A 22,355-nucleotide genomic window follows, 5' to 3' on the forward strand; every position below is an offset into this window, starting at 1 on the left:
GTGGAGCATCCATGAAAAAAAAAAATCCAGATAACCTAATATAGATTTAATATTTTATAAGATTCTTGAATTATGTTAATATTTAAAATTTTCTAAAAACCTATAGATAATGTCAGACAATAGATATTTAAAAAATTATCATTTAAAAAAAATAATAAAATATTATTAATAAAAACTAACTCAAAATCAACTTAATAGAAATAGTCTTAAAATTCTAATGAAAAATTAAAAAATGATAATAAAAAGATTAAACATCTTTTGGGGCTCTTAAAAAAAATCTTAGACGATATTTTTTTCTTTTTTTTATAAAATCGAGCAATTAAGGGCAAACTTTGAAATTGAATGTGATATATTATAAAATTCCATCTAAGTCAAAGGTAAGATCTTTTAACATTTTCATTCTTATTGCCTATCGTTTCAATTATGTTCCGATATTACTGGAAAATCGATTCTCCAATATTCAATAGATTTGTGCATCTGGATCACAATCCTATGATCTAAGATTGCTACACGTGTATTCTTGTTTCTATCTAGAGTATCAAAAGTGAAAACCCTACCCTAATTATTAGAGTGCGTTTGGTTGAGAGTTATCCTTGATAATCTTGATTATTCATCCAAGATTATCAACGAAAATCTAATTTAATTTAGACAATCGATGATTCCCGAATAATATTTTATGCCGACACGTCATTAAAAAGAGCATGTAATCCGGAATCTGAAAATTTTAGAAATCTATTGTTTTTCTTGATTTCGGGGTTAATGAAATTTTTGTATCCAAAATATCTTCGAATAAGAGAAAAATATAAAGTAAAAAAGTAAAAAATAAATAAAATAAAATATGTATTTTTAAAAAAATAAAAAATGAAAAAAACATAATATTTTTTTAAAAAATAGAAAAAACATTTTTTTTAAAAAAATAATAAAAATGGGAAAATGATAAAAAAACATTAAAAAAAATAGAAAATAGAAAAAAATTTAAAAATTAAGAAAACGTAAAAAAAATAATAAAAAATGTAAAAATATATAAAAAATAGAAAAAACACAAAAAAAAAGTTTAAAAACACAAAAAATAGAAAAAAAATACAAAAAACTAAAAAAATTTAAAATATATAAAAATATAAAAAACATAACAAAAAATAAAAAACATAAAAAATAGATTTTTTTTAAAAATAGGTAAAAAATAAAAAATAAATAAAAAAAATAAAAAAACATATAAAAATAACGAAAAACGTGAAAAAGAAAAAAGAAAAAAACTAAATAATGTTTAATTATGTTTTATTCCCTAAAATTTTTGTTATATGATTATTTATAATTACATAATTAAAATTATATATGATAACTTAAAATAAAATATATTTTGGACACAAAATTATTCATAGATGAAATTTTATAAATCATAATTATATTCATATAAAAAGGTCCATAAAATTTTATATGAGTGATGTGATCCATCCGGTCCAGAGAATACGTGCCAAAAACCTCCGATCCGTGCCCGAAAACCCTCGGAGGGTTTGGCTAAGCGGCACCGGCGATGGAGCTCTCATTCGGGACGCATCAAATGGGTCGCATCCTCGCTTCCCTTTCCATCCTTCCGTTTCCACTTCATCCTCAAGGCCGCGAATTGAGGTCAGGGTTCCCAGAATTCAGGGCTCTCCCTCCGCCTCTCTCGTTTCGTCTGGGGTCCCGACGCGGCCTGGAGCCTCTCAACCTGAAGGCGAAGCAGCGAGCGGCGCGAAGCGAACACCTCTCTCCGTGGGACGATAAGCCGTACGAGTTGTTTCCAGGTGGGAAGAAAGTTTACCTCGACGAGCAGGACGTGTTGAGCTTCCTTGACCCGCCCAAGGAGCTCATTCCCCTCGATCCCACTTCCTACAACCCTGCAGCTTATCTGTGGTGAGACCCCAATGCCGGATTTTTTTTTCTTGTTATACGTTGTTTTCTAATTGCGTCATAGTACCGATTGAGAAGAAAAAGTTTTTTCTTTGCAAATTTTTCTCAAGTTCTTGCTCTGTGTTCTAATGTTTTAGAATCCATGGGTGAACAACTAATGGAATCTTATTTTTTCTTCGATGGAAGAGGGACATACAATTAAATCACATTGCACCAGAATAGCGCATTCACAAAATGAAACTAGTCAGATGAGCTTGATTAAGTTATTAGTTGTAGCCATGATTCATGGCCATGATGCGTTGATGTTTGATGTCTCGGTAATGGGATTTAAGTTATATATTTATATTTGATCATTTGCATTGAGTGTGCAAGACTTGTCTGAGATTGAGGTGACCAACAACAACAACCAAGTCTTATCCCACTAGGTTGACTTAGATATATGGATCCTTTTACGCCATTGAGCTCTATCTCCAACTATATCATCATTTATATTTAAATAAATTTTATCTTGTTTTATTATTGCTAACCAAGTCTTTTTTGGTCTTGCTTTTTCTCATTTGATATGCGTGTTTGTCATAGTTTGAGATCGCCTAACTGGAGCATTTATTGGTCGTCTAACTCATACCATCTTTAATGTGTCTCTCGGAGTTTTCCTTCAATAGATGCAACTTCGACTTTTTCTCTAATGCTCTTATTTCTTATTCTGTCTATTCTCGTATGCCCACACATCTACCTTAACATTCTTATCTCTACAACTCTCATCTTATGCTCATGTACTCGAGTCATAGCCCAACATTCAGCTCCATATAACATACCATGTCTAACTGCGGTTTTGTAGAATTTTCTTTTAAGTTTTAGAGGTATTTTACGGTCAGATAAAACACCCGGCGGTCTCCTCCATTTTAACCATTCCGTTTGTATTCTATGTAAAACATCTCTCTTAATCCCTCCATCATTTTACAAAAATGATCCTAAATATCTAAGGGGGCGTTTGGTTCTTTCCTAGGAATAGGAATCGGAATGGGAATCATTGTATTGTGGAATGGGAATGGGTATGAGTATGGATATCACTCTTAAAAGCAATGTTTGGTTAGTTGTATATTTTCTATCGGAATAAATCAAAGTTTCCTTTTTTACCCTTAAAGGAAAATAAGAGAAAAAATTAGATGTGAGAGAAAGATGAATGTGAGAGAAAAATATGATGAAAGAGAATGATGAGAGAGAAGGTATTATGAGAGAGAAAGTGTGATAAGAAAGAATGAAGAGAGAGAAAGTGTGATGAGAGAAAATGAAAAAAGAGAGTGTGATTGGAGAGAGCATGATGAGAGAAAATATGATGTGAGAGAAAGTATGATAGGAGAGGATGAAGAGAGAGAAAATATAGTGATAAAAAATGAGGAGAGAGTGTGTCATGAGAGAGATTGAGGAGAGAGAAAGTATGGTGAGAGAAAAAGAGAACAGTGAATATGATGGGACAGATTGAGGAGAGAGAAAGTATGATGAGAGAGAAAGTGTGTTGAGGAAAAAAAGAGTAAGTGTGATAAGAGAGATTGAGGAGAGAGAAAGTATGATGAGAGAGAAAGTATAATGAGAGAGAAAGTGTGTTGAGGAAAAAGGAGTAAGTGTGATAAGAGAGATTGAGGAGAGAGAAAGTATGATGAGAGAGAAAGTATAATGAGAGAGACAGTGTGTTGAGGAAAAAAGGAGGAAGTGTGATAAGAGATATTGAGGAGAGAGAAAGTATGATGAGAGAGAAAGTGTGATGAGAAAAAAGAGTGTGATGGGAGAGATTGAGGAGAGAGAAAGCATGATGAGAGAGAAAGTGTGATGAGGAAAAAAAGAAGGAAGAGAATGCGATGGAAGAGATTGAGGAGAGAGAAAGTATGATGAGAGAGAAAGTGTAATGAGAAAAAAAAAAGAGGAAAGAGAGTGTGATAGGAGAGATTAAGGAGAGAGAAAGTGTGTGATAAAATGATGAGAGAGAAAATATAATGAGAGAGAATAAGGAGAGATAAGTGATATGAAAGAAAAAATAAATAAATATATTTTGATATTTGATATTAATGGAGAAAATTTTAGTTTTAAGTCAAGGGTATTTTTGGAATAAGGAAATATTTTGATTGATGAAAATAGGGTAATGACTCATTGAAGGGGGGTACATGGGAATGAGTTATTACCCAATTTCAAGGATTCATTCCCTTATTTGTATTCCTATTCCTATAATCCAAACATTAACAATGGGAATCAATGATTCCCATTCCCATTCCCCACTCCTATTACCCTAAACCAAACGCCCCCTAAAGCTCTCAGTTTCGGACAACTCGTCATCTCCTATCTTAACAATTGTCTCATATATATAATATTGCTAAACTTAAATTTCATATATTCTGTCTTTATTCTACTAAACTTAAAACCTTGCCCCTCTAGTGTTTCCCGCCAAGATTCTAGTTATCATTTACTCTGTTACGTGTTTTATCTACCAAAATAATATCATCTGCAAATAACATGCACCACGGTACTGTGTCTTGAATATGTGTAGTGAGTTCGTCCATAATTAGTGTAAAAAAATAGGGACTTAGAGATGATCCTTGATGTAACCCTATCTTTATTAGAAATGCTTCAGTTACTTCGTCTTAAGGCTTTACTCTAGTCATTGCATCCTTGTACATATCTTTAATTAGTTCAATATATGCTATGCTAACACATCTTTTTTCTAGAATTCTCCATATAATTTCTCTCGGGTCTCTATTATAAGATTTTTCTAAGTCAATGAATACTATGTATAAATCTTATTTTTGTTCCCGATATTTTTCAATTAATTCTCTAAGAAGACGTATAGTTTCTATTAACGACCTTCTAGGCATGAACCGAAATTGATTTTTAGTCACCGTGCCTCTTTCCTTAATATTTTTTCTATTACTTTTTCTCCAAGTTTCATGGTATAACTCATTAGTTTAATATCCCTATAGTTTGTACAATTTTGTATATTTCTCTTATTCTTATATAAGGGAACTAGAGTACTTATCCTCTATTAATCAGACATTTTTTCGTTTTCAATATTATGTTAAATAATTTTATAAGCCATTCAATACGTTGTTTCCCTATACACTTTCATACCTCTATTGGAATATCATCTGGTCCAACGGCTTTTCCATTGTGCATCTCATTTAAAGCTTGTTCTACTTATGAAATTTGAATTCTACGATAAAAATTTAAATTCCTATGCTCATCTGACTTATTTAAATTATCTAAGTTAAGTTGGTCACCTAAACCTTCATTAAAAAGTTGGTGAAAATATCTCTTCCACCGCTCTTTTATTTCTCCATTGTTTACTAGTGCCCTATTACATTCATCTTTAATACATTTTATTTAGATAACATCTCTTGTCTTCCTTTCTCTCACTTTAGCTATTATAAAAATGTCTCTTTCCCCTTCTTTTGTATCCAATTTTTGATATAATTGTTCAAAAGTTTCATTCTTTGCTTCATTCACTATTCTCTTAGCTTCTTTCTTGGCCATTGTATATTTTTTTAGATTGTCCTCGTTCTTACAAATATATAATTTCTTATAAGCTATTCATTTTTTCCTTCACTTTCTCTTGTACTTTCTCATTCCACTATCAAGATTCCTTACTTAGTGGTGCATGTTCCTTTGCCTCACCGAGTACACTCTTAGATACTATTTTCAACTTTGATACAATCTTATTTCATGTCGTATTAGAATCACCGTATATTTCACTTAATGCTTGTACTCCTATCTTTTCCTTATATATATTTTGCTTCCCATCTTTTAACTTCTACCACTTAATTCTAGGAGTCGTATATATTTTCTTTCTATTGAGGTGACCAAACTTGGGAAATGGACTATATGGATTGAGTGCAGAGTTGTGAGGAACTTCAAACTCGTAGATAGATGAATGTTGTTTAATGTGTTGGTTGTTGCAATTAGGGGTGAGCAAAAGTTCAGCTAAACTGAATTAATCGAAGTTAAAAGTTCGGTTCGGTTAATTCGGAAATTCATTTTTTTTTCTAGAATTATCAATTTAATCGGTTCGGTTTTGAAAATCAAAATTCGGTTAAACCGATTAAATCGAGATTTTGATTTAAACCAAACCAAACCGGAACTAAACCAAATCAAATCAAACCAAACTGGACCCAAATCGAACCAATATTATGAGTTGAAACGAACCAAATTGGAACCAAACCTAACCAAACCAAACCAAATCGGAATTAAACCAAACCAAACCGAAAATTCGGTTATTTCGGTTAAAAACCGAATTAACCGATGTTTTATCGGTTTGGCCGGTTTGGTTTTTTTGAAAAGTTCGGTCGGTTCGGTTGGTTCAAAAATAATTTGGTCAGTTCAGTTTTTAGTTTAATTGGTTCGGTCAGTTTGGTTTAAACCGATTGCTCACCTCTAGTTGCAATCTTAGTTTGCTTTGGGTAAATTGATTGTATTGATGTTTTAATAGATTAGGTAGAGATTGGGTTACTGAGATTTTCTTTTTTTGAAGCTTTGCAACTTACAAGTGTTTCTGAGTCATATGTTTGTCGACAACCCAGTCCCGAACTGTTGGCCAACCTATGTAGTTTGTAACCTGACTATAGGGGAGTTGCTCAACCTGATCAGAGTGCTAATATGTTTCAGTTGATTGGAGCACTTTTAGTCTACTAGAGTAACTTTCCAGCAAAGTAAGGATTTTAAGGCACAAAATTTTTTGTTTGAATTTTTGTCGACCAGATTATATTCTGCAGGATCCAATGTTTATATTTTTGAATGCTCTGATTGAACCAGTTTCACAGTTGATTGAACTGCTCATTTTCAGCTTGTGTGAGTGAACATTGGTTCATGATATATAATGTGTTTGGCTGTTGAAACATTTGCCACAAATTTTTTGAGCTCCATTTATTGTGTTTTATTTCTATCTAGTGTCCAAATCATATTCATATCCAAGATCTTGGAAAGTTTGGCTTTGACTTATCTGTGTAAAATTTTGGTTTGTTGAAATTCCATCAGTAAAGTTAAAGTCTAATCACTTTATCCTCATTTGTAGAGGTTACTCTATTACCTCATTTGAAAGAGTGATTTAGCAGAATTTGGGAATGACACGCCAAATGTGTCATACATTGTGGAGCAAGAGCAGAGTCTTTAAATCACATTAGATCCGTATGTTAACATTTTTTTGATTTTTTTTTTGTGAATTTCTTATTTACATCGACTATCATTATTTATATATTGTCACGTACACATACCTTGATTTAATTTTTTGTCGTCACCCGTCTTCTCTAGCCTGCCATTCAATTCTATATTAGAATAAATAGATTTCATTGTAGTTTAGGTTCACGTGCTGACAGCTTGGCATCAATATTATATATTTTTTTCATTGTACATGCTCCCTTTTGATTACATTTTTGTAGGATCAATCTCACATCTAGATGGGATTGACCATAGACTAAAATTTCAATTTTCAATTCAAAGTTAGTATTAGTTGCACAGCGAAAATAAGAATGCAATAATTTAAAACAAAAAACAAATGCTAATAAATCAATTCTACATAGTTCTGAACCCTTAATTCCTACTCCACAGGCTATGATTCATAAGGTGAGTTACTCTTTGAATCCAATTATACTTTCAAGTCTTTAAGTTCTCTTCTTACAAAGATTAAAACAATAGGCACAAGAAGAAACAATTGAATCAAATATGAATCTTGAAGGTAGAAGAGAGCTTTAAAATGGTGATTATGAGCACTTTCAGTTGTCATCACGAGCTCCCCTTGTTCCTATATTTATAGGTAGGTTGGCTGCACTTTAGCCTCAAAACAACTTCTTTACACTTAAAAATGATTATCCATCTTCTTCATCTTTCTTATTCGAGATCTTGTTGATTGCTCAGTTGACTCCACTTCGAACAGAATAATTCTGATTGTGAGCAGTTCATTGTGAGTCAACTACCTAATCAAGTCAACACACCAGTCGACTAATCAGCTGAACTCAACCTCTAGTCAGTTGGATCATTGATTACAAGTAATCTAAGGCCAGTCTTTGCCTAGTCAAGCTCTATCTAAATCTCAAAATACAGGTTCAATTGACTTAAAATTCACTATGAATTTCTTATCAAGACATTGTGCCTTTGGGATTTCTTCATCTTCCAAGAAGTCTTACTTCTAGGTCTTCCTTGTCTCGCCTTTGGGGTTTCCTTGGTTCCCTAGTGTTCAGTCAACCTTGACCTGCCAACACTTTTGGCCACTAAATTTTTGGTCATTTCTAACCTGCGTAGACATTCATCCGCTAAGCATCCGGTCATTTGACTTGCTTGGAATTCTTTGATTGCAAGTATTTGACGAGCCTTGACATACTTGGACTTCTTCCACTGTACAAACAAACTTCAACTTAAACTTTTTCCCAAACTTTGAAATCACTTGGTTGAACTCTATCACTTGGGATATGATTGCACATACAATTTCCCCAAAACTACTCGGTCAAACTCGACTAAGATTTCACCAACAAATTCTTCATCATTATGAACACATAATGATGATAGTGTTAATTGAAGGAAATTACTAAGAGGAACATATGACATATCCACTACGGGCTTTGTTATTTAACTGGATAAGTTGTATTGTTAGATTGAAATGTTGAATCACTTTTGCCTTGTGAGTGATCCTTTATGCTGAATACATGACAGGGTGCCATCAAAATGTTTAGTGGAAATTTCGATCATTTCTATGATTTTTATCTTAGTTTGTTAAATATGCCTGTGAGCAGACATGGTTTGAACTTATACAGGAAGAAAATTGGGGATATTCCTGAAGAAAGGCGGCATAACTTGTTGCGTACAGTTAAAGGAGGGTAAGTTGATTGCTAAAGATAATCTTTTGAAAAGAATTTGAGATTCCTTCACGTATTGTCATGCAATGTGTAATTTATACTTTTCAACTGTCATGTAATGTGTAATTTATACTTTGTTAAAGACTCAAATACTATGATCAACATATCCTAGAATTCATGTGAAATTCTTGTTATCGTGCAGACTGATATCAAGGTTGTGGGAACTAGCTGGAACACGTTATCAGGATGCCAAATTTGTAAAGCTAAGTGCATCTCCCTTGTTATCTCTTGGAAATAATTCCAAGGCACTGGAAATTTGGAACTGCCGGGCAAGTGAAGGTATTTTTACTTGATAATATGTCAATCTGTGTTTCTGAAATTCTATTTTGACTTTAATGGTAGAAAATTCTTCCAATCTCCAATGTTTTTTTGCTGCTGACATCCTTTCTTTGTTGTCCCTTGGTGAAAGTAATTTTGTCACACATGCCCATGACATTCTGACACGGTGGTAACATGTGCAACTATGGGATAGACCTAGTCTTTTTGATAAATCTTGCAATACTTGTGAAGCAAGGGCTTTGTGTAGTGTATAACATGCCCTATACGTTTGATCAGTAGTTTTTTGGGGCATATCTGTGTAGTTTATAGATAATTTGTGGGGAAGATAGTATTATAGCAACAATCTTTAGTGGTTTGCAAGTCACTCCAATTAGTACTATAGCAATAATGATTAGTGGTTTGCAAGCTACTCCAATACCAATGGAATCTCTGGTCATTGAAACATACACAGCATTTTTGCAATGGCATGGTTAGTCCTAGTCTGTTGGAATCCCTATCACCTAAACTTTTTTTTACTACCCAAGTCTTTGAGACATTTCAAAATTGAGAAATCTTTAGGAGCAGGTGCTATTAGAGAACAAATAGCCGATTCAGATTTGAGAATTATTACAAGTAATTCATTGGTAGAATGGAAGGTGTCAGGGGAGGAGGGTTCCACTGGAAATGAATGGGAAGATAGAAAAATTAGAAAAATAAAAGATTTTTTGGTTAGACACATGAAATTAGCTAAACATTTTATTCAAACAAATGTAGAACTAGAATGGATGGTTTTGTGCTTATTAGTTTGTTGGATCCAGTGAGTGTATGGCTTGGTGAACATTTTAAATATCAAAATGAGCATCATCTATAAAAATCCAAGTTCAATCAAATATCCTAGCTAGTTTTACATTTTTCTAATGGGATTCTTGGTGTAATTGTTAATCTTTGCCCATGCTTCCTACAAGGGAAGGAAAATAATAAAAAAAACAAGTGACTAATTTTTTTTCTAACACATCACTTTCTCTCCTTTTCATTTGTATAAATAAGAGAGGGCAGGAAAAGATAGTAAAATTCGTTCCTAATTTTCCTCTTTATTGCTTCCATTTGTTTTGGGCAGGACACTCATTTTTGTGCACAATGGAGCTCAAATCCCAACTTTAATAATTAAAAATTATTTTCTTTTTAAATTTATTTTTAATTAATGTTTTTAATAAACAAAGTTTTAAAATTTAATTCCCTCCCCCTCTTTCCTTCTCTTTAAGGAAACATTTTGATGGAAAATATTTTATAATTCTTTTAAATATTTTTTCTCTTACCTTTTTCTTTCTCTAATTGTTTCCTTCATTTGTAGAAAATAAGACCTTTACGGAACCCCCTAATCTTGTGTTGACACTACATGTTATTTTGTTTGCTAAGGCATGTAAATTTTCTTTGATCTAGTGTTTTTACGGTTAGAAAAGTATTGTGTTAGATATCTAGATTCATATCCATGTTAAGTAATGCGTTATTCAGCTGTCGAAGGCGAGTAGCCATTCGTGATATACCTCTTCTGTGTTGGCCTGGGGACGGGTTGGCGGAGGTGCTGTGGCGAGCGAATCTCCTTTTTCCATCATGAATTTAATCTATCAACGACTACTAACACCTCATTTGTGAGTAGGCTAGTTGGGATGGTAATTTGCCTTGTCCCCATCAAGACCCACCTCCACTCGATTAATTAGAGGTCGCCTGAATCCCCATCAAGACCACCTACCTATCTGTTTGAGCTTGCCTTATCCCACCTTATAAAGTAAATTGGATAAAGATGAGATAATATAATAACTCATATACCATTTTTTTTTTAAATTTTATGTCCCAATGTATATTTTTTCAATTGTGGGTTCTAAGTCCATATCTTTTTACATTTGTTATGAATGAACTCACTGATACATCAAGACACATTACTATAGTACATGTTATTTGCAAAAGACATTGTTTTAGTCGATGAGAGACATAAATGAGTAAATGTTAAGTTCGAATATTGACGGGAGACGTTGGATGTTAGAGGTTTTAGGCTTACCAGAGTAAAGATAGAATATATATAGAATTTTTTATATAGTAGATGCAACAAGATAATTATTAAGATAGAAGATAATGAGTCACCTATAAGAAAGATTTAAGTATCTAAACTTGTTAAGTTATGAAGTGAGCATATGAGCAAAAGATGAGAGTCGTAGAAATAAAAATGTTAAGATGGATGTGCAAACATATGAGGACGAATAGGATAAGAAATTTGATCATTAGAAAGAAAGTTAGGTTACAACTATTGAGGAAAAAGTGCAGAGATGCATTTAAGATGATACAAATATATACTTAAATACTAATAAATACTCTAGTTAGACGATATGAGATCATGACAAATACACACATTAATCAAGGAAAAAAGAGAAAAGAAGACTTGGTTAACAATAATAAAACATGATAAAATTCATTTAAATATGTATAAGGATATAGTAGAGGATTCAACTAATGACATAAGAGGATTTATATAGCCGATCTCATTTAGTAAGATAAAGGTTTGATTGTTGTTGTTATTTGTATATTTGTTCAATTCTCTTTTTTCTTTTCTGAGTAACATAAATGAGTTATGATCAATAAACGTAAGACCTCATTAGTATCAAGTTGATTACTCTCAAAAGGGTTTAACAGGAGTGGGTCAACAGGAGGGTTTTTTTTTTTTAAATGACATCACCAAAGGACTCATCAATTTCATTAGAGAGTTGCTCGAAGGTGTTATTAGAGGATCCTTAGCTATAATATTTTGTAAAGATCAATTTTTTTCTTTTAACTAATGCTTATAATTGCACGTGAAGCATGATATCTAGATGATGTTATACTTGGTTCACCTAGAGATGATGGATTTCAATTTTTGTAAATTTATTATATGATTGATATTTAACCTATTTTGAGACATATTTTCTAATTATTATTTATTTTAATCTCAGATCATTATGTGATGGAGCTATTCAGATTATGTAATTATAGTCTTGATTACATTGTCAAAGTTCCTGGCTATTTCAATGAGGTTAATATTGAAAAATTGTACTCCAATTGAGGTCGTATTATATCTACTATTCCTTTTTCTTTCCTTTTTCTTTTTCTTTTTCTAATTTTTGCTATTTAACTTAGAAATGTGTTAGGGTTTGATTGTTCATTAGAACTATCAGGGTTACGCTTGGACTTATATTGATTATTATTTTTATTCTTCACTAAACACACAAAAAAAAATGAAACTGTAAATAAGTATACTATATTATTCTTGGATCTATATAAGAAGATCTAGGAGTATTTACAAAACAACGGTTAGACCTCATCTATAATATGGAGTTGAATGTTAAGTTATGAAGCAAGCATAAGAGCAAAAGATGAGAGTCGCATAAATAAAGATGTTAAGATGGATGTTCAAACATATGAGGATGAATCGGATAATAAATTTGATCATTAGAGAGAAAGTTATGTTACAACTATTGAGGAAAAAGTACGGAGATGCATTTAAGACAGTACAAATATATATTTAAATACTAATAAATGCTCTAGTTATGCGATATAAGATCATGACAAATACACAGATTAATCAAGGAAAAAAGAGAAAAAGAAGACTTGGTTAACAACAATAAAACATGATAAAATTCATTTAAATATGGATAAGGATATAGTAGAGGATTTAGCTAATGACATAAGAGGATTCATATAGCCGACCCCATTTAGTAAGATAAATGGTTGATTGTTATTGTTGTTGTTGTATGTATATTTATTCAATCCTCTTTTTGCGTTTTTGAGTAACATAAATGAGTTATAATCAATAAATGTAAGTCCTCATTAGTATCAAATTGATTACTCTCAAAAGGGTTTAACAAGAGTGGGTGAGGTTTTTTTTAAATGACATCATCAAAGGACTCATCAATTTCATTAGAGAGTTGCTCGAAGGTGTTATTAGAGGATCCTTAGCTTTAATATTTTGTAAAGATAAACTTTTTTCTTTTAACTAAAAGTTTATAATTGTAAGTGAAGCATGATATCTAGATGATGTTATACTTGGCTCACCTAGAGATGATGATTTCAATTTTTGAAAATTTATTATGTGATTGATATTTAACCTATTTTGAGACATATTTTCCTATTATTATTTTTTAATCACAGATCATTATGTAATGGGAATATTCAGATTATGTAATTATAGTCTTGTTTACATTGACAAAGTTCCTGGCTATTTAAATGAGGTTAATATTGAAAAGTTGTACTCCTTCAATTGAGGTCGCATTATATATGCTATATATATATATATATATATAATTTTTTTTTTTTTTTCCAATTTTTGCTATTTAACTTAGAAATGTGTTAGGGTTTGATTGTTCATTAGAACTATGAGGGTTATGCTTGGACTTATATTGATTATTATTTTTATTCTTTACTAAACACACCCAAAAAAAATGAAATTGTAAATAAGTGTACATATTATTCCTGGATCTATATATGTGAAGAATAATATTCATGAAAATTATTTAGATAGTCCACTTTGATTTTCATGAATCTAAGCTTGTACTCTATGTGAGTACAAATTCAATTTATATCTCTCACTCCTAAGATTACTCCTAAATTCGGTCATGTATCAAATAGAGAATTACATTAAAAACTTTTTAGACTTTTTAAAGTTGATTTTGATAATATCTCTTATTTTAGAGAATTGTTTTTTTTGGCAATTTACTAAATCACACCTCGAATATATTACATTTAATATTGTGTTGGATCATGAAAGAACGAGAGAGGGGGGTGAATTTCGTAGTTTTAAAAACTTTTCTTATCTTTTGTATCTAGAGTAAGCACCGGAATAAAGTAAAAATAAAAATAAAGAACACACTTCTTTTTTACTTAGTTCGAAGCCCAACCGACTCCTACTCCAAGGTCCGCGATCGTCGATCGCTTTCGTTAGGCAATCCAGATATATTGATATTACAAATGAGAGTATAATGTGCAAGTAAAAGTAAAGTGTACCGACAACGATGAATCTAAGTAGCAGCGCAGGTTGTTGGAAGCCTCTCAGTGTCGTAGTAGTTGAAGCCTACACGAGTAGAGAAAGAGCGGTAGTAAGTTGAAAAGCAGGAGGTTCTATCTAGCTCGGAGCTCGAGGGCTTTTTTTATAGGGCTCGTTCTGTCGATTGATAAAGGGTTCTATCGACTAAAGATCCTTTGTTCCTTCCTTGTTTGCGATGATTTGATCTGTTCGATCACGGAAATCTCTCTGTTCCGTCGACGGATCAAGATCTTTCTGTTGACTGAACATCGTTTTCCATTTGTATTCGAATCTTGTTTAATTCTAGAAATAAACTGATTTAACTTTATTCGTCGACTGAACCGAAAATTCTTTTTGTATTCTGGATCGAATCTCACTGTTTCGATATTCCAGGGATCCGTCGGCTGAACACCTTTGTTCCGTCGACGAAACATCTTTTTCTGCAAAATAGTGTTAGTAAATAAAAATAATATTTACCCTGCAAAACAGAGTTAGAACATAAATCTACAAAGCAAGATTAGTGTAAATATAGTATGCATGAATGAGACAGTAATGACTGTCTTGATCTCAACTTATAAACATCTGTCGATTTTTTTAGTTGGATCAGTACCTAAGGTTTGTCTCTAATGGGACACGACCTCACTTCACTACCTCCAGTAGTTTACCTCAACTCACCTGCCAAACATCGGGTCTTCTAGACTGTTTGGACTTTCTCTGTTCAGTGTCTGATCGCCCGTTCCACTAAATTTTTTTCTGCAATACTAAATTAACACAATAGCAATAAGAGTAATGCAAAAATAGTGTTGGTAAAACTATACTTAGGTTTATCAAAATCCGCTGGTCCGGTCAACCGGAAACCATTCAGTCACACATGTTTGGAGTTTACTCCTCTAAGGTTTCTCATTACTTAGGGTTACATCCCTTTAGGATTTTCCATTGCCTGCACGGGGAGTTTCACCACCTAGCTTCATTCACTACGACTTTTACTTGGAGTTCACTCCTCCAAGATCTAGGATTACTTCCCCCTAGGGTTTTCCTCTTTACCTACGGTTACCTCCTCCTAGGTACCTAGGGTTACCTCTCGAAGGATTTTCCTCTTTACCTTGGGTTACCTCTCCCTAGGTTCCTAGGGTTACCTTCTTCTAAGGTTTTCCTCTTGCCAAGTATTAGGTCACCTTGACCTACTTGAACTTGTTAATCACTCGGTAGACTACTCACCACTTGTCAGTCATCTGATTAACATTGACCTAACTAGACTTCACACTTGACTAGGTCAACCTTGACCAAGCTTCATTAAATATATTGTCAAATAAACATCAAAACTCTGGCGATCGATTAGACACTCTTATAATCATTTTTTACCAAAACAAGCTCTATTTGAGTAAAATCCTTAAACTATTCGTCATTTTAAACTATTCCTTATTTGTAATTTAGTTAGCTGATTTACAAACTACCTTGTGACCTAGAAATTGCAAATTGACTATACTCTTGGAGAAAATAATATGATCTAATGGTTTCAAATATGCAAGAATTCAAATTAATCATTATTATGCCAAAATGAGGGAAAAACCTTATTTGTAACACAACTTCTGGCTTGGAAAAAGAAACTTCTATTACTATCATATTTTCCAACCACAACCTGTTTTCCAAATTAGCTTGTGGTTGGTGAAAAGTATTGAACATTGAATAAAGAATTTGACGCTGATTCTAAATTGATGCAACATAAAAACATATTGATGCTAAATTAATGCAACATAGAACACTCGTATCAACAAATCACATAGAAAATTTGAACAACATTGATAAAACAAAGATAACTATCTCATATATTAGCGAAAAAGAACCTAATATCAGCCCTATTAAGCTCCCATCAAAAATAAAAGATACTCTAAATTAATTCTCCTATATGAAAGTTCTTACCAAAATCAACTTTAGAAAATTTAAAAATTTCTAAAATCTAGGTTCCCTATTAGATTTACCTAAGTTTACCCCTTCTTTCCCTAGTTGAAACCGTAAGCGTTTGCCTTGGTAGAGAATAAACAATGCAATTTTTTATGGTCAAAACTATAACAATACTGAAGTTTTTTAGCTTTTGAGTCTAGCTTAGACCTCAGATAGGGATGTCACCTAACGAAGACCAACTAAGGGATGATCTTGGACAATTTGTGTTGTGAATTAGGCTTAGGACAGCTGGATTGTTTGGGGTTTGGTTGAGGTTGGGGTTTGGCAAAGTTATGGGCAACTCGTCTGGGTGAACCAAGGTGGGATTACATTGTGGTTGAAGTTGAATCAATATTCTGTTGTGGAATAAGATGGAGAATTAATGGTGCTGAAGTGGTGAATAGTTACGCCCAAAAATTATTAAGAGCACTGTCATGCGTTGTGAGCTACTGTAGTGGTCCTCCCCAAAAATTCCCTTTCCATATAGCCTTTATTCTTCATGATTTATAGTTTTTATAGTGATGGTCCAGTCAATGACAAAACTACACTTGGCTAAGCGTTCTAATGGATCTAATTTATTTCTTTTGTGGACTTCCATTGTTAATTTTCTTGATCTACCATGTGCCTCCTTTGCTTTTAAGGCATATAGATTGGCCATGTTCATAATATTGGTTGCCCCAACTGTACTTGTGTCATTGATCTGATGGCTCATAAAATTAATGGATAAATTATCCACATCAGTTTTTCATCTAGAATGCAAAATGAAAAAAAATGGCATTTTTTTTCTTTTCTAGTTTTTGACAGTACACGTTCTCTTGTTTGAGATAGAATCTGCAATTGGTCCACTTTTTTTAATCTTGGCTTTCTAGGAACTCAAAACATTTTGTTTCACATTCTTTTGATGTGCAAGTCATTTAACTGAACTACGAGCTTTTACTGTGTTTTATGCTTCTACTGTTTTGACTTTTTTGTTGATATTAAAGCAGGAGGCTTGCCTGTTGGATGGTTTCATGACTTCAAAAAGGTCTCTAATTCTGCATAATATATTAACATAAAATTTCAATGTTATCTAATAATCGTATGATTTCTGTTTTTTTGTTGTTATATTCTGATTTTTATGCCCCAGTGCAGGCTATCTTCTTTGGCAAGGATGGGCATACATATGGACGAATTGTTACAGGTAAATTATTGATATTAGATATGTTCCAATACTTGCCATTTTTCATGAATAATTTTAGCTAAAGAGCTACTAGCAATATGTATGAACTATCTTGGTTCTGTGTTTTGTAACGCATACTGCAGTTAAATTGTTTATCACTGCCCTTAAATTCTATCGCTTTCTTAGATATCCATTAGGGGTGAATGTGGGTCAGGTTTGATCGGTTTTTGACCCAAATTTAATCCAACCTAAGTTTTTAGGATCAAGGAAAATTAATCCGAAATCATATACAAACCTATGTATGGTAGGTTCAACCTAACTTGAGTCGGGTCAGATCAGGTTACATGGGTTCTTGATTCATAGTTCACCATCAAAGCACTTACTAATTTCCATATAAAGATTCACTAATGCAACCAAAGTTAAATTTTAAAATTACAAGTTTAAAATCCAAAATAATATATATAAGACCTACTTAATGCAATATAATTATAGATTCAAACCTGTAAAATATAAACATAATATAAACAGTGCAATAGAGTGTTCAAGACAACAACATAGAACTCTTAATTTTTTTTGATGGATTTTTGCATCACTATTATTTATTAAACAAAGTTCATGAAGTAACTTACTCCTTTAAGAAATGGATAATTAGTGATTAATTAATTTAGGCCTGGTCATATTAACTGGTATTTTAAGCTACATAGATGCATACAACCACCAAGATCCAAATACACTTTGACTCATGATCTGATCCAATACTAAAATGATCAGAGTTTTTGAGTCTGATCTGCTTGGCCAGATATCCAATGGTTTGGGGTTTTGCCCACCTCTGCTATCCATGCAGAATTAATTGACAGAAAAGCCAATTGGTAATTTGGAAAGACAGTTGCTTTGTTATCTACAGTAACCCATGTGTGTTTTTGCGCTTCAGGTGTGCTTTTCTCGTTTGGATTGAAGAAATTTCGTGCTCCTCTGTACTTCAAAGTGAGAGGAGTCATGGAAGTGATGTCAACAGAACAACCATGCGACATAGCCTATGACTTTGGAGATGGGCTTTTGGATCCCTTGATAATCCCTCCTCGCTTCCCAAAACCAGGTAAACTGATAATACGTTTGGAGCACACCTCATGGGGCATTATGTAACTATCTCTGAGATCTAAATTGTCGTGTTGGCTTTTAGCGAAGTAGTTTTGTCTACTTAGACAAAATTTGGAATGAAAGGAAAGAAAAAAAGAAATAAAATTGTCACATGATGAATCAATTTAATCTTGTCAGAATTTTTCATTTTATTTCGGTTCAAATATAAGTGAAAGGAGAAAACATTTGAACCTTTAGTATTTAAAACATAAAGTGAGTCGCCACTTGTTTTTAGTTTCTGTCAGAATAAACATAGCAGCTGTAAGTGAATGGAAGCAAGACAACATGACTTTTCTGTTCCCTATACTACTTTTCTCCATGCTGAAGAAAAAACAAGATGGATAGTTTGTGGAGGTGTGGAAGCAAGACAACGTGACTCCTTTTGTTTCCTCTCTGTTCCACCATTAGTTTACACTATTTTTCTCAATCTCCCTTTTCCTTTTATATGCATCTCATACTTGCTTGCTATCTGCTAATCACATGAATGAAATCTGCCTTTCTTTTTTCTTCTAATTTGCTATTTGAACTTGAAATTCTGCTTAGTTGGATAAACCTATTTCTCCTCCCTTCACAATGTTTCTCAGCGGAGCATCCATGGCCGTTCAATGATCATTTGGTTATTTACCTACGCCATGCTGGACCAGGAGTGGTGGTGGGGCAAGCATGGCAAGAGGGGAAGGATTTGGAGCAAGTGCCTAAAAAATTATACGGCGAGATATTAATGGTCAAAGATTTTTATGCGACCGGAGAGGAGGAAGAAAACACTAATTCTAATTGATCGAATGGATTTTGCAGTTCCCTTGGCGCTATCATCTTTCAGGATCTCTCAAGGGACCAACCAATTCAAAAAGCAATTTGTTGAAGGTAGTTATTATATTTCATTACTAGTTGTTAGTGATGGACTATTAGGTTTGATTCCTACCATTCCTTTTTTGTTTTTTGAAAAATGACAACTATTTTATTGTTAGTTTTAATATTTATGTGGATTAATAGTTTTCTCTTTGGAACTAAAGGATACACATATTCCTCTCGATGTTGTTTGCTGTGTGTTATTTGAGAAAGGTTCGGAAGTAGAAAATGATTGTTTTGTTTATTAGATACGTTAATAAATATTTTTGAATCAGAAGTTATAATGAATGAGTTTACTAATAATATCTTCAAATATCATGATATAAGGAAATTTTATTATTTAATTTATTAAAAAATTTCAATAATTTTTTTTCTTATCGTATTAATTTTTTTACTGGACGAGCAAGTGTAGTTTGCAGAACAGGTTTAACAAAAGAGTCAAGTGGCTCTTGATATTTTTTTTTTAAAATGTGTATTTAAATTCAAAATTAAAAGAAAGCTCGATACATAAATAAGTTTAATTAATGATTTTAAATTTATTATTTAAATATTTAAATAAATTTAAATTGAAATATTTATTAATCGATAAAAATTTAGAAAATTATATTTGAGAAGGTTGAACTTCAAATTTTTTTTTGAATGTTTTGTTTTAATGTGTCCATTTAATAGTCCATAATTGTAGTTTGATTGAAATTGGTCAGAGATTTTATAATGCTTATAGTTTTTACATGATACTTCGGATGCCAGAGTATTTTTTTTTCTCAAAATGGGTAGTAAAAATAGATAATTTTAAAAATGTAATATCTCAAACCTTAGAAGTTTTGGTACTTATTGTATCTTAAATGTTGAAAGTTACTCTGATTCATCATCAATAATTTAAATGTCGTTGAGATTCACATCCAGATCGATTAGTTTATTGTCCTAGATGAGATGAAGTTTTTTCCATTAGAATTAGAGAATTAAAGTCGAAAGTAAGTAATTGAAATTTTAGAATTCAAAGACGAGAGTAGAGAAGAAGATAGTGTGAAAATAATGAAATGAGCGGCTTATTTTTAAAGTTAAGTAATCTCTACCGTTTAAAAAAAAAAATCTTAACAGCCAGAACTAATGGTTCTAATGGTCGGAACTGCACGTTTCAATTCCAATCGTTGGAACCGTCGATTCCAATGATAAAATAAAACATACGAATGGATCGATAGTTTGAACTTTCGGTTCATGCTATCGGTTCACAGTTAATTTTGAGCTGATGTCGTAATCGACCTAACCCTAGACGAGCCGTAGAAGGGGTTTAGTTGAGGCATTCCTCTACCCCCTTCTAACTAGTTCATGGGAGTACAAATTTCTCTCTCACGTGGTAGCTTCACCTTCCTTCCAGACGAACTCTCATCTTCATTGAGTGGCCGACTCAATATGAAGTCAACTTGATAAATGATCGATTAGACATGAAGTTGCCTCGTTAGGTGGGAAACTCGACAAACTTGACTTGATAAAGTTGACCTGACAACCAATCGACCTTGAGAAGGAATCCTCATTGATTTCAAATTTCGATCTCAACTGCATCATTTTGGTGTTGTCTGTGAAAAATTTAAGTTTAAAGATGAGAAATGCATATACAAGTCATGGAGAATGGAAATCCTCCTATGAGGAGAGAGGCCCAACGATGCCCCTTGAGTCATTGACCAAAGAGTAGTCTTGAGGATTGACTACTCTCAAACTGCCTCGTGAGACTCCCGGAAGAGTTCGAGTTGCAAGTCTGGTGGAGATGAGAAAGAGAGGGGAGTTTGCCAAGACACTCCCTTCTCGAAGGATATCTTTGGTAAAAGAATTATAGTTAATTTTTGACTTCTACATATCAATGAATCTATCGGGTCTATAGACCTTGAGAACCACTTATGTGTTGGTGCAATTTGTATTAATGATCTAACTCAGGTTTTGATAAATGACAAATGTATTAAAGTTAGAGTGTTTATAATCTAATTACTTTACTAAGTATGCAGGATTTGACGAGTCTGGATGACCTGATACCAGATTGAAATCGAACTAGGTTTGCGAGACCCGATAGCTGGTGCGAAATCCAGATAGGTCCACGGGATCCGATATTTGGCGGGAAGTCCAGTTGGGTCCGCGGGACCTGACAATCAATCGAAGTCCAGTTGGGTATACGGACCTGACAACTGCTGGGAAGACTTGGTGGGCCAAAGACAAGTCAAACGATTGCAGTTGGTAAGTAAAAGTTAAGCAACTGGAGGAGTGGTCCAGTGAGGACATGTTCCCGGTAGAGGGAACAGTAGGTGTTGGTCCAACTTAGGTCCATTTGAGAAATCTAATTTGAGATCTTGACTAGATCCAAATCTTAGGGAGACATGATCTAATTAATGCTACTACCTTATTGTGCTAACTCTGTTTTGCAGGGTAATTTTTATGCCTGGACTAACTCCTTTTTGCAAGAAAGAGAAGGCTTGTCCAGGTGCCTAGACCAATTTTACCCAAACGTGGTTCCTAGCTAGGTACTAGGGCGGTCTAGGTGCTCGGAGTTGGTCTGGGTCAGAGTTGAGGGCTGGGTCAGAGTTAGAGGGTATCTGTAGAGCTCCTCGACTGTAAATGTTGGCATCTCCTCTCCCTTGCTTGGAATGATGGGTGGGAAATCATCCTCGACCTCGCCTAGAATGTCTAGCTGTGGTCCCACTTTCCATGCTAGTCGCTCCTGAGCGGTGACCTCTATATGCACTAGTGCAAGCTAACGCTGGCCAATCTTGTCATATGCGCTAAGGGGAGTGGACGTACCCTGTGTCATATCTATCCCTATGGTTGAGAATATGTATATCAAAATGTGACAATATTACATATGAACCTGTCGCCTAGTGACGAGACTGGATGCATGCATGATATTCTGAAATGTGCAATGCAATGCACATGTCGATGTCTAAACACTGACATAGTGCATACAGGAAGAAGGAATGTGATGGCTGCATCATCGTAACATCGCGAGATCTGATTGACAGAATGCAGGTGGTCAGTGTTAGGGATCAGATGCCTGCTAGAAGGGGGGGGGGGGTTGGATAGACGATGGCTCCAAATCGATTGCTCTCTACGTATTCGTTAGTGCATAATAGAAATATAATACTAATATGAATACAAAAGCTAAAGACAATAAGGAAAAGAATAAGCAAACCGCTACACGTTGATT

General features: G+C 33.4%; 1 protein-coding gene across 2 annotated transcripts; it reads left to right on the top strand.

Moving 5' to 3' along the window:
- The first annotated feature begins 1,441 nt into the window (after nucleotides 1-1,441).
- Nucleotides 1,442-19,374, top strand: LOC122027407. 2 transcript variants are annotated; one of them, XM_042586356.1, is made up of 7 exons: nucleotides 1,442-1,893; nucleotides 8,676-8,738; nucleotides 8,920-9,056; nucleotides 17,007-17,047; nucleotides 17,155-17,203; nucleotides 18,114-18,278; nucleotides 18,904-19,374. In XM_042586356.1, exons 1-7 carry the CDS (start codon nucleotides 1,532-1,534, stop codon nucleotides 19,095-19,097), a joined length of 1,011 nt encoding a protein of 336 aa, XP_042442290.1. In that variant the 5' UTR covers nucleotides 1,442-1,531; the 3' UTR covers nucleotides 19,098-19,374. The 2 variants fall into 2 exon arrangements, with proteins under 2 accessions (XP_042442290.1, XP_042442291.1); XM_042586357.1 differs by having other exon boundaries at nucleotides 1,443-1,893; nucleotides 17,010-17,047.
- Nucleotides 19,375-22,355: the final 2,981 nt, after the last annotated feature.

The sequence above is a fragment of the Zingiber officinale genome, chromosome 10A (assembly GCF_018446385.1).
Source record: "Zingiber officinale cultivar Zhangliang chromosome 10A, Zo_v1.1, whole genome shotgun sequence".
NCBI lineage: Eukaryota > Viridiplantae > Streptophyta > Magnoliopsida > Zingiberales > Zingiberaceae > Zingiber > Zingiber officinale.